This window comes from Telmatherina bonti, assembly GCF_933228915.1.
Source record: "Telmatherina bonti genome assembly, chromosome: 21".
In the NCBI taxonomy this organism is placed as follows: Eukaryota; Metazoa; Chordata; class Actinopteri; order Atheriniformes; family Telmatherinidae; genus Telmatherina; species Telmatherina bonti.
The window spans coordinates 22,011,759-22,024,258 of NC_136630.1; the positions used below are offsets into that span (position 1 = coordinate 22,011,759).

At 38.3% G+C, this 12,500-nt stretch overlaps 1 protein-coding gene across 1 annotated transcript in view; it reads right to left on the reverse strand.

The window, feature by feature from the left end:
- l3mbtl2 (L3MBTL histone methyl-lysine binding protein 2) overlaps window positions 1-12,500 on the reverse strand; it is a gene marked incomplete at its 3' end in the record, with an annotated part of 16,592 nt that overhangs the window by 157 nt on the left and 3,935 nt on the right. The window contains exons 5-17 of the mRNA XM_079260611.1: window positions 9,520-9,595; window positions 9,085-9,161; window positions 8,853-8,970; window positions 8,507-8,641; window positions 7,862-7,947; window positions 7,068-7,314; window positions 6,702-6,769; window positions 6,059-6,163; window positions 2,616-2,763; window positions 798-880; window positions 460-694; window positions 222-287; window positions 1-97 (exon numbers count right to left, since the gene is read on the reverse strand). The exon at window positions 1-97 is cut by the window's left edge and continues 50 nt beyond it. Of these exons, the coding sequence (XP_079116737.1) occupies window positions 1-97; window positions 222-287; window positions 460-694; window positions 798-880; window positions 2,616-2,763; window positions 6,059-6,163; window positions 6,702-6,769; window positions 7,068-7,314; window positions 7,862-7,947; window positions 8,507-8,641; window positions 8,853-8,970; window positions 9,085-9,161; window positions 9,520-9,595 (1,541 nt within the window). The remainder of the gene's footprint in view (window positions 98-221; window positions 288-459; window positions 695-797; window positions 881-2,615; window positions 2,764-6,058; window positions 6,164-6,701; window positions 6,770-7,067; window positions 7,315-7,861; window positions 7,948-8,506; window positions 8,642-8,852; window positions 8,971-9,084; window positions 9,162-9,519; window positions 9,596-12,500) is intronic.

A 12,500-nucleotide genomic window follows, 5' to 3' on the forward strand; every position in this document is an offset into this window, starting at 1 on the left:
GGAGGACTTTGAGTTATTTCAGCATTAGCGACATCAGTCTGCTTAGCCTGGCGTTTTGCATGGTAATGGGTGAAACCCCTCCTGGGGCCCCTCTTTTCTACAAAAAAAAAAAAATTTGATTATAAGAAATTGAATTATATAAACCATTGCAAGAAGGAAAAAAAAGAAACAAAAAAACACAAAAAAAAACACCCAGTGTGTTTGTCTAAGTCGTAACGTACTCTTTCTCCCGTACAGAAAAGGCTTGGTTTTCTTGTTCCGTGCCAACTGGTTTTCTGTTAAATCAACTAGAAAATAGAATAAAAACCACGTGTCACTTTATTATTGAATAATCCCATCTCCACTTCCTATTAAAGAGCTAAAACTAACCAAGAACTAAGAAGAAGAAGAAGAAGAAGAAAAAAAAGAAATAGAAGTCGTTATCTGCAACAACTGAGAGTTTCTATCACAGGTGTTTACCGAGCCCTGGAGGTGGCTGAAGCTGGTAGCCCACAAGCTGGCACCAGCCGACAGGGTAGATGTCTGGAGACTGGTGATCAATCCACTGGTCAAACTCGTCATCCCAACCGTCAAAGTGGATGAGCAGCAGGCGTCCCACACAGCGCTTCACGGTGGCCACACACACCAGTCGTGGCTCCATCAGGTCCACCGCCTCTAGCTTCATGTTGGGAGAGAATCTGTGACCTGGGTAATCCTGATAGGAGAGACTGCATCTTTATCATCATACTGTACACATCTACTGCTGTTCTGTAGTGTTCACACAGAGGAAGGCCATTAGTTCTGACTTCCTGTCTTACAGCATTGAACAGCGGCGCTGGTGCAACTTTAGCTTTGACTTCCTCCAAGTATTTTTCCCAGGTGAAGGTTTGAGGATCCCAACCTGCTGACACACGTTAAAAGGTCATCATTAGCCATGTGTTGTTTTCTCTGCAAGAACTGGCACACACACACACACACACACACACACACACACACACACACACACACACACACACACACACACACACACACACACACACACACACACACACACACACACACACACACACACACACACACATCAAACAGAAACAACATTTGTCTCAGTAAATATATTTTTCTAATTGGGTTTCAGACATAAAAGTTTCTTCAGATTTTTCTAAAAACCCCACTAATTAATAAATTGAAAGCAACAGAATGAAGTGAATGAAGTTACGAGTAAGAATTTGGACTGACAGAAGGAAAAGTGCCGAACACATGAAGAAAGGAGCAAAATGCTACAGAGAGCAGAGAACCAGCTAAGCCAATCTGTAATCTATAAGCAATCTGGCGTCTCGTCGTGCAGATATTGGCTGATTATTGAGCAGTGCCCTTTGGAATCCAAGTTCCATTTTTCACCATTATTTATTACATAAGACCGTACATGATAAAAGGCCATGACTGGACTGTCGTTGGACAGAAAGACGGGTTGACCTTCAAGAAAACGACTCCGGCTGGGAGTCAAACAGGGCAGATGCATCAAAGAAATGCAGCCTCTGGATTTGAGCCGATCATTGACGACAACTGAGATTTTTTTTAAACGCAGATCTTCAGGACAGCCTCCAGGTGCTGCACACACACACGAGGGATGAGTTTTGATGGAGGCTACTCTCGTTTTTTGATGACGCTCCTCTTTGTTCATCAGCTGTTATATTCTTGGCCTGTGGATTCACTACAGATGGAGGACACTTTCATTTTTGCTAGAGCTGAGCCATTAAACTGTTCAAGCCTTTGTTGTTCATTTAGCTCATGCACCATGTAAATATCTGAAGCTTGTGAGAACCCACATGTGCAAATTCCACAATATTCCACATTTTATGATTGATTCCAGATTCACTGTCAGGTTCTGTCAGGTTTTACCACATCACAGAAATCATAGTTCAGTCCCAACTACTGTTCTATAAAAATCTGTCTTATTATCAAGGTGTCACCTCTCGCCTTCACAGCCACATTGTTGCAAACATACTGGTGTTACTGGTTTCAGAAGGATCTGAATGTTCCAGTCAACACTGTTGGAGCCATAATCCAGAAATGGAATAAATATAGTTTTACTACAAACTGGGCACAAGCAGATGCTGCAGGAGTTCTGTCAGAGGAGTGAAAAAATGATCGGAGGAGCTCCAGAAACACCTGGCGTCAGCAAGGTGCAATTGTTTTAAAAACCAGTTTAACTAACTCAATCATAAAGGCCTGAATGCACGTTCACCGTGCAGGACTATTACTCCAGAAAAAGCATGTTGATGCTTGTTAAAAATAAAAACAACTGGAGGTGTAATCCTGAAAATTAAACCGAAACTGAACTATTTAGATACCACAATAAAACAACATGTTTGGAGGACAATAGAAGGGCGCATCACCCCCCAAACGGCACACCAGCAGTGATGTTCGGTGATGCGGGGGTGTATTTCATACTGTACAAACTTCATTTAACATAAAGAAGAATGGATAAATACACAGCCAAGGAAACTCACTTCCATCAGCAGCTCCATTTGAAAAATGTTTAGTAAGGAAAACGTTGGTGTTCAATCGTCACTAACACTTGAAGCAAACAAGAGTTTGACTAAAGTCATAGTTTGTCTCAAACACTTGAAGTTTACCTTGAGGCACAGTGAGGGAGATGTTGTTCCTTTTGCAGAAGTCTGCTGGTAGAATGGCATGAGAGGAGGCATGGTAACAAAACCAGTCTGAGCTGTTGTTTGATACGGTACCATCAATACCCACCATGAGGTAGCCGTCTGACAGCACCTGGAGACGCAGCACAAACAGGAATAAGTCACCACTCTGCACGACTTCTAGGGTTACGAGACGATGGGTACGTTTACATGATGTTTTTTAACTCAGAGCTAATTCGGAATTAAATTATTCCTAAATAACAGTATTCTCCTACATTTTTACATGGAAATAATAATTCCAAATGGAGGTTTACATGAAACACGTCCTTTTTTAATTCCTCTTTATAGCAACGGGTTGGGAAGGGTTCTGATTGGACAAAGGGAACACGTGACATATGACGGATACCGGAAATAAAGTTGCTGGGTTTTTTTTAATTTTTTTTATTATTATTATTATTAATAATTTAAACAAGAAAAAAGACTAGCTTAATACATAACTAACTCAAAGACATTATGATATAACAAATCTGAGCTTTATAGAGATCCAAAAATAAAGGGCTCAGGTTTGAAAATAATGCATAAATTGAATCAATAAAGAGTATAAAGCTATAGTATAAAGACAAAAACTTGTGCAGACAAAAGATAAATAAATAACTGAACAAGAAACAACAAGGTCTAATAAAAAAAAGTCCAAGTACATAGGCGATTATAAAAGTCCAATAAATTTCACAGCTTTTTTTTAAATACACTAACTCGTTCTTAAATGTAACAAACAGTGGTTTTATATTGAAAAGCGGCATTTCTGTATGAAATGTTTAGCTAACAAAATTAAAGAGTTATACAAGAGTTCAGTTATTTTGTCTTCTAATACAAGTCCACAATTAATTAATGTAAAATTTAAAATAAGAAAATAATTCTCATTTTTTAAAAATAAAATTTTGAAATGAATTTCTTTTACAAAAACACATTTGAAAAAAACAGGTGCACCAGGGTTTCCATCTCAGTTTCACAGAAGGAACAATTGTTATTGGTTATACTGAATCTTTGCCTTAAAAGTTCATGACAAGGATAGATGTCATTCATACATTTAAAATGAGTTTCTTTTACTTTTGGTAAAACTGGAAGAGAAAAGTAGCTGCTTCTCAGTTGTATTGACATCGTGTCAGTAAAGTCTTTTGTTAGATATTTTCTTTTTAAAGGCAAAGTTAAGAGTCCTGTTGTAATAGTCTCATATAAATCTGTTGCTACATTTTTTGTCTTTAGGAAAGACACCACTGATCACAACTGAAGGTAATACAGGGGTAAGTGCATCATAATATAAAGCCCCGTTCACCAAATTCATTAAAGCTTGAGGAATAATCACAGAGAATTGCTTTTAGGAATATTCTAAATTAAACTTGGTGATGAAAGTCTCATAATTCATAAAGTTCCCTTCTTTATCCAAGAGATGTAGGACTGACCAGATACATTTCTCTATCCACTCACAATAACACAGAGATTTCCTTTTTATGTAAAATACATCTGTTATTCCAGATTGGGACGTTATGGGGAGTGAGGTTGTGTTTGAAGATCATTTTCCAGTAAAGTAATACGTGTTGATGGAACTTTGATCATTTATTGGGGAATTTACCGACACAAAAACACAGCTTAAATAAAAAACTATTCCACCACATTTACTGAATATATGAGAGGGAAATGTGAAACAAAAGACTAACTTTCTTCAACAGAAATTGTTGTAACCATTTTAACTTTAACATGCCAACTAATGCCTCAAAATTAATAATATTTAACTGATTAAACAGCATCGGCTTTTCTTATGTAATGGTGTTTTTTTTTCCCCCAGACAAAATCAAGTATTGTTTGGTTGATTGACTTAATGAAGTTGTCAGAGAAAGCAAGAGAGAAGGCAGGGTATAGTATTCTGGGTATGGCTTTGATTTTGGTAACAAAAATCAATAAGTCGCTTTGCAACCAAGAGTTAAGATGAGATTTTACTTTTTTAAAACTCTCTGTCACATTTAGATTTTCTCTGACTTTAAGATCTTTGGTAATGATAACTCCTAAATATTTTATTTGAGCTTTTACCACATACGTCTGCTAACAGGTGGTCATGAATTGCAAGCAGCTCACATTTTTTTTTAAATTGAAGTAAAAACCAAAGGGCTTAGAAAAAATCTCTATTTTACTAATCACCACAGGTATTTGGTCTGGGCTCTAAGAACATGGTAGTATCATCTGCTAATTTAATTATAGAGAGAGGATTATCTATACTTTCAGGGGTTTTATGTTTTGGCTGCTTTTAATATAAATAGCCAGGAGTTCAGATGCTAAAATAAAAAGAAGAGGGGAGCATAGGCATTGATGGATGCCACGTTTAATTTCAAATCTTCTACACGTTCCCAGAGAAGAGAGACCAAGCTGTTGATATCACAAGACATCACGTTTACAGCTTTTGCAAACTGTGAGCCAAAACCAAAATATTCTAAAGCTTTTAGTTTGAAGGGGTGTTCTAGTGCATCAAAAGCTTTATAAAAATCTAAAAATAGAATAAATCCATCATCTTCCATTAAAAAGTTGCAGTCTAATAAATCAAAAAGCAATTTAATATGGTTATGAATGAACCTGTCTTTCATAAAACCAGATTGTGTGTCACTTATAATTTGTCTAATACCTTCTTTTAGCTGATTAGCAAAAAATGATCTCAATAGTTTATAATCTACATTTAATAAGGTATTTGGTCTTAGATTATCAATACATCTCTGATCCTTTCCTGGTTTAGGTATTAATGTCATCAGACCTTGTTTCATGGTTGAGGTCAGCTCATCATTTTTATTACATTCTGCTAAGGCATTAAATAACAGCTCCTTAATATCTATCCAGATGAACGTGTAAAATTCCAAAGTGAAATAAACAAATTTCACTCCGTCTTTCTCGTCTTTTTAGTTGTCGTTTCTAGGAACTACATAATAAGTACCTGTTATGCCGCTATTTTGATTATAATTTTAAAGTACCAGCTTGACATGAGCATACTACTTCACTTTTTGCAACAATTAGAGTATGAAAAGGAAGATAGACTACCGAAGACGGGAAGCAAAACAACGCATGGAATATGTGCGCCATCGGGACAGGACAAGGTAATGAGCATGCGCAGAATGACTGGAATTAACTTGGAGCAAATTGAAAGGTTTACATGACAGAGAAATTAAATAATCCGGAATTTAAATGTGAATAAACCAGCCTCTTACATCGGAATTAAGTTTAATTCCAAATAGATCTGAATGGTCATTTTTTGTCAGATTAAAGCGGCAATAACTTTTATTTAGAATTAAAGAGGAATTAAAACTCCCATGTAAACGTAGCAAATGAGTATGCCTCTATAAGAGTAGACACTGAAAGTCAACGCAAAAATCCCAATACAGTTACCATACCTTGTGTATAGTCGCCACACAGATATTTCCCAGGTTGAGGGGGTCAATGGCCTCCAGCTTCATTCCTTCTTCAAAGAAACTGTCCCCCATGTAGGTGAACCTGGGCTTTAAGTCACACAGGAGTAACGAATTAACACTCACCATCACACATTTTACTGAAGAACAGGAGATACGAACAGATCATTTAGTTCACTTCCAATCACTAAAACTAGTTGCAAAAAGCTTTAAAGTGTGTAGAAATGACGGATTACAGCAGAATCAAGAAAACAAGTTGTTAAAAAACAATAAAATATCACATCTATGTAATACCACAAAAAACAAATCACTGCACTTGAATGTTTCCACACAAAAGTAACAAATCACATTTAGTAGAGATGTCCGATATTATCGGCATGCTGATACTAGTGGTCGTCGTTGACATTAAAATGCAATATTGGAAATGATTGGTATGGAGATGTTTTTCTAAAATAGAGAGGTCATTTATAGTTTTCCAGATATTTTTGTTTGGCACAATTCAGCCCCAAAATATTGTTTTCGGTTGATAGCAGCATTGAAAATTAAGAGTTGTGAAAAAACATTATGACAGCAGAAATAAAAACCCAATATCAAACATCCCTAATATTCAGTACGATTGCTTCCTTACCTTTTTAAAGAGTGCGGCAGAGCTGTCAGAGTTGCCCCTAAAACTGGCGGCAACTTCTACACTGTTTGCTAAGAAAAATGAACAAAAATGTCATTTCTAAATTGCATTACACAACTCATGTACCAGTGAAACGCACAATATTCCACCACTGACTGACTTATCGACCAGCAGGCGGCAGCAGATGGTTCTTTTTTAACAGCATGACATTATTTAAGCCAAAGTCTGTAAACTCATTATTTAATTGATAATACAAACGAGTTAACCACTGATAATAGTGGTAATAAGTAAGATACCACATGACTTGAATCACGTGACACTTGCGAGTTCAGAGACCTGGCCATTGTCTTTGAACGAGTTTTATCTCACCAGGTGCTTTGATGGTGTGACCCACTTTCTTGGACCAGCCTATCGGATGCACAAGAGGACTCCACATGTGGCACCAGAAGTCAGCGACCACATTCTCTGGCGCGTCGCTTTGGTCGACATAAACCAGACGTAGACGGCCTCCGATAATGGTGTCTATCATAGCAAGGCGGGTCCGGCTAATGTGTTTGGGATCCACCACCTCCACACGCATGCCGACTCGAAAAGGGGTCTTCAGGCTCTCTGTCATCTGGGGAAACAGCAGAGCAGTTTCCCCATTAGTATCTGTCCCTTCAGGTTCATTTTGTATAGCAATGTGTACTAGGGCTGTGACGATATGCTTTTGTCCAAATTTGATTCAGATTTTTTGGGTGCCAATTTGATTTAAAATGTGATTCTCACAATTCTTTGATATTGCTGATTCTTTTAGATTAAAATAAATAAATAAATAAATAAATAAATAAATATATATATATATATATATATATATATATATATATATATATATATATATATATATAAAAACAGTTTTTTGCTTGTTATTTTTCTTGATTTCAATTAGGAAAAAACAACACAGTACCCAAACCAAATGCCTGAGAGGACAGGTAAAAAGATCAATAAAAACAATAAAAATGACAAAATTTTTTATTGTGGATTAATTTTATTATTTTTTAAAAATAGATTTTCAACAAAAAAAAACTTGTAAAGCAAAAAATCCTGATTTTGGATTTTTTAATTCGATTTCCCCACCCCTAAAATGTGCATGAGTCAGAAAAGTTGAGCGGCATTGACTTTACCTTCAGGTAGAAGTCAACAGGAAGTGTGGTGGCTCCCACCAGCTTTTTCATTAGATAATCTTTCCAGTCTGGGATGTTCTGCACATCTAGACACAAATCATCACATTAGAAAAAAAACCCAAACAATAATAAAAAAAATAAAAAAAATTCCAAACCACATTATAGTGATTGTTCCCAGTTTAGCAGAAGCCACAGAAAAGGATCCGTCCCCTCTTTAACTTCCACTTGGATTTTGGAAGCAGCTGTGTAGGTGAATTTACAGCCATCCAAGCTTCGATGTCATGAGGATGTGCAACAGATTAACTGCGAAGGCAAACTTGTGCTTTAACGTTGCATAAATCTGTCATCAACATGACAGTGGAAGGAGATACCATGATTTCTAGGAATGAAACCCATGGGAAGTAAAAATTAAAAAGTGGCCCTAAAACAGAGCTCTGTGGGACCCCACACAACAGGGGAGCAGATGAGGCTTTAAAACCAGCAACATCCACACAAATAATGCAACACACACACTCACTACATGCTGTAAGCAAGATACTAAAATGTTGTGGTTTATGTCAAAGCTGACATCAAACATCATCTGTACGAATACTAGTCAGATTGTTGTACTTTTTAATATGGTTATTGTTTTAAAGGGAACCTCACCTTGTGGTGGTACAAGCAGCTTGCTTGTCATGGCGGACCACCCGATGGGGTTCAGCTCTCCTGAAACGAGGCTGCACCAGAAATCATGACTGCTGTCGTGCTGAAAGCCTTCGTATCTCAGCAGAGCTTTGTATCCTGCAGGAAGTTGAGTTCGGCATCATAATCAGAACCACTAAATGTAGTGTTATACAAAAAGCTTGGGTTTTAGGTACAGCAGCTGCTCAGATAAACTCTGAGCTCGACTTGCATACGAGGGAAGCTGTTGATTTTTTTAATTATAAAAGCGACACAAAGAATATAAATACTGGAAGTACAATAAAAAAAAATACCATGATAAAGTACTAACCTGCAATTTGGATTACTGTAGCGATCCAGTACACCTTACTGGGAAGGACTGCATTTGTGTTGAGGACCTCTACCTTCATCCCTACAGTGACGTCATCCCACTGGGTGTAGAGTGGAGCCTTAAAAGAGGGAGACCTTTGTGTTACACTGTTCGGGAACGTGCTCGGGTCATTTCTAACTCTTGTTCAAGTACAACACCTTGTTTTTGACGACATGGCGCAAACAGAACTCACATGTGCAAAGCAGGAAACAGATGCAGCCAGAGAGGTTTCTTTGTCCAAGTAGGCCCCCCAGTCAAAAGCTGACAAAGCTGGAGAAACAAAAGATCAGAGGAATCTTGTAGCTCAGGTAAGAATCTGCATCCAGCTTGTCGAAGTTTGAAAAAAACATACAGGATACAGGGTGAGGTTTACAGTCAAAGGCTAAAGCGACATGATCCACTCCATGATCCATGGTGATGAAAATATGATCCATCTTCTCTCATATCAGAATGAGTTTCTTCTTAGGTGAATTTAGAGCTGATGCCTAATTTTTTAACATTAACTTATGCTAAATTTGAATAAAATAAGTATATTGCTTGTGATTAATTTCAACCTTTGCTCAAGTAAGACACATAGAAGAATCTTTCCGTGTGTGTGTGTGCGCGTGTGTGTGGTGAATGCGTTTACCATCCACTCCTGCTGGACCTGGAGAGGTTTTGCTCATTTTATACAGCACAGTGGCTTTTTTTGAAGGTGGTCTTCCCTGAAGAGACAAAAAGGAAATATAATGTTAGATCTTTTCTCATCCATGTGTTCAAACTTCACAGGAGGAGAATTAAAAAATCACAATCCAATGACAAAACTGGAATTTCTCTCAGATTTAGTTTGTAAAGTTTTTCCTTTTTTTTTTTTTTTTTGTTGTAATAAAAGTATGTCTATTCTAATCTTATGTCTTCCCAGTGCACAGAAACAACAATGGTACAGTAATAATAGGTAAAGAAGTGGATACTGTCACTATGTTGAATTATGGACCTTTGATTGTTGATCATATTTTGAGATTTAAGAAGAACGGACTAAAATGTTCCAAAGAAATTCAACATTAAGGAACATTCTCACCCATAGCAAACTATAAGACAGAAAACAGACATGAAGATGAAGCGAAACAGATAAAAAGTGTCCCGATCAGCCTGGAAAGTCATTCTGAAAGGGAAAGGCTTGTTTTGACTTGATAACCTGACTGCAGTAATGCAGCAGCTGTTGCAGGTAAAACACTTAAGTTTATGAAAACTGATTTTAGGACTGTCAAAAACTCAAAACTATTCAGGTTTGCTCAACATCTGGCTGCTGGAGCTGTTATTATACATTTATTTTCACAATATTAACATGCAATAAACTTTGCAGAAGCTCCTCATCTTACAAGAAAATGGTTGATATTTGAGTTTATTTTTATTTTAATGCATTTGATTTAATGACCTTTCAGTTGCAAAGCTGGAAACCTTTTAATGCGTGTTTGATTATGAATAATTAAAAAGCTGGTGGAACAGAACTTGTTTGGATGAACAAAATATACCCATATGCACGTGTGGCAATTTGTAGAGTTTTTTTTAAAGGGGTAAATGAAAACAAGTGGGTCTAGAAAAGCGCCTCTTTGTATTCAAAGTGCATCCTTTTAGAAATGAGGAGAAGCATTTTGAGGGGAGAAGAAAGGATTTGCATCCTGTCTCGACTGCAGCTGCTGCAGGTAAATCACCTGCGGATCACCTGCCTCTGAGGACAGAGCTGGGATCAACTGGGTCGGGACTGCGGTGGTCTTCAGCAGCCGGCCCCTGCGGCCCAGCTGGAGCAGCGGGTTGTAGTAGTCCTCCGGCTGGAAATGCTTCTGGCAGACGAAAAGCTTGCTGACGAGGCGGAGGGGGGTGTTCACGTCCATGTTGAGCGTAAACAGCCATTGCCTCAGCCGCTCCGGGTTTCCATGTGGAAACCGGTGGAAGACGATGTTCGGCCGCTTGGTGGTGTAGCACGCCTCCACGCAGCACGTGTGGACCATGGCAAAGGTTTCACGAAGCAGGGATGAAGTAAATACGAGTCAAACACACACACACACACACACACACACACAGGTAGCCTTAGAGGACGAGCCAAGATTTCAAGTCCAGCGCGGTCTTCTTCTTCTACGATCTTTCTGTTGTTGTTTTGTTTTCCTGCAGAGACCAGTTCACAGTAAAAGCTGGAGCTTACTGCCCCCGTGCGCCCACTATTACCAGTATGGGCAACCTCCATAACTAAAATACAATTTAAATACGTCTATTAGAGTAATATTGAGAAAAAAAGGGTCCTATTTCTCATGTCATACTTTAATATTAAATGTAAGCTTGCCTTAAAGCTGAGTTGTTTGTGTACTGGTAACCTGAACTACATTTTATAACTAAAGTAATGATGAGTAAATTATTTCTTTATTGTAACATTGGTATAAGCAAATACTGTTGGGCGGTTTGGCTATTTCACTTTCTGCCACATTTTTATTTAAATGAATTTGTTGTGTGAGCATTAAAGCTGAGTATGTGGGTTGAGCCAATAAAAACAAACAGTATATCTCCTTGGTTTATCTCCTCTGCCATTGGCAAAAATGGTGCTATAGATGATCAGGTGCCGGATTGGCACCTAATTAGTCTGATTGACAACATTTGAGCATGGACTTTGCTGCAGCTGTTTGCAGCTGTTTGCTCCAGCAGACATTTGGTTGCTGCACCAGTGGGAGAACATGTGGAGGTAGTGTGATCGTGTGGAGCTGCATCTGCCTCATTGGGAAAAACAAAGCTGGTCATCAGTGGAGGCTATCTAAATACAGAGAGATGTAGAGATGAGGTTCGGCAACCAGTAACAAGTCCAAATCTCCACTGTCTGACTCTCTATCTTACAACATGACTATGATTGTCCCCGTCAAGTGGGATTGATCTGACATTACTGCCAGATTATGGGAGTGGAGGGGATGAAATGACCTGGATGCAGTCCTAAAATTACCTCATTGAACAGTTACTGGATCAGCTTGGGTGTGCTGTTGGTGCCAGAGAGACCAACACAACCAGAGTGGCTGACTTGTGACAAATGTTGGTAGAAATAGGGGATGCCATCTCACTCATCCAATCTAGAAACAGATAAATAATCTAAATAAGCTGTTTGGCATTGGCAGAGGAGATCTACCAAGATTTTCATGGATGGAACCCATTTCAGTATCTCTGCTGCTCCTCCCACCATTGTCCTTACAACATTTAAACCAATTTAAAATAAAAATAAACAGTATAAGATTGATTCCCTACAAGTCACTGTTACAGAGAAACAATGCACAGAGATTGGGCCGATTGTGCTTTCTAACCCTCATTCTTGACCACAACCTGTAGGTAGAGACCAAAACACGAATATGGCAGATACAAGCTCTGAAAATATCTCTCAGAACAGGATGAGATGTTCAGTCATGCAGGAGTGGCTCAGATTAGAGCTACTCTCCTCTTCATCAGAAGCAACCAGTTGAAGTGGCTGTTTACTTTCTAGCGGAGGTGCTTTCACCGTGTTCTTCCAGGAAGAGAGGCAATGCTACACCATGGACGCGATGAAGAGATGACAAGCACATTTTAACAGTCAAAAATGAACTCCTATCTTCTTTTTCTCAA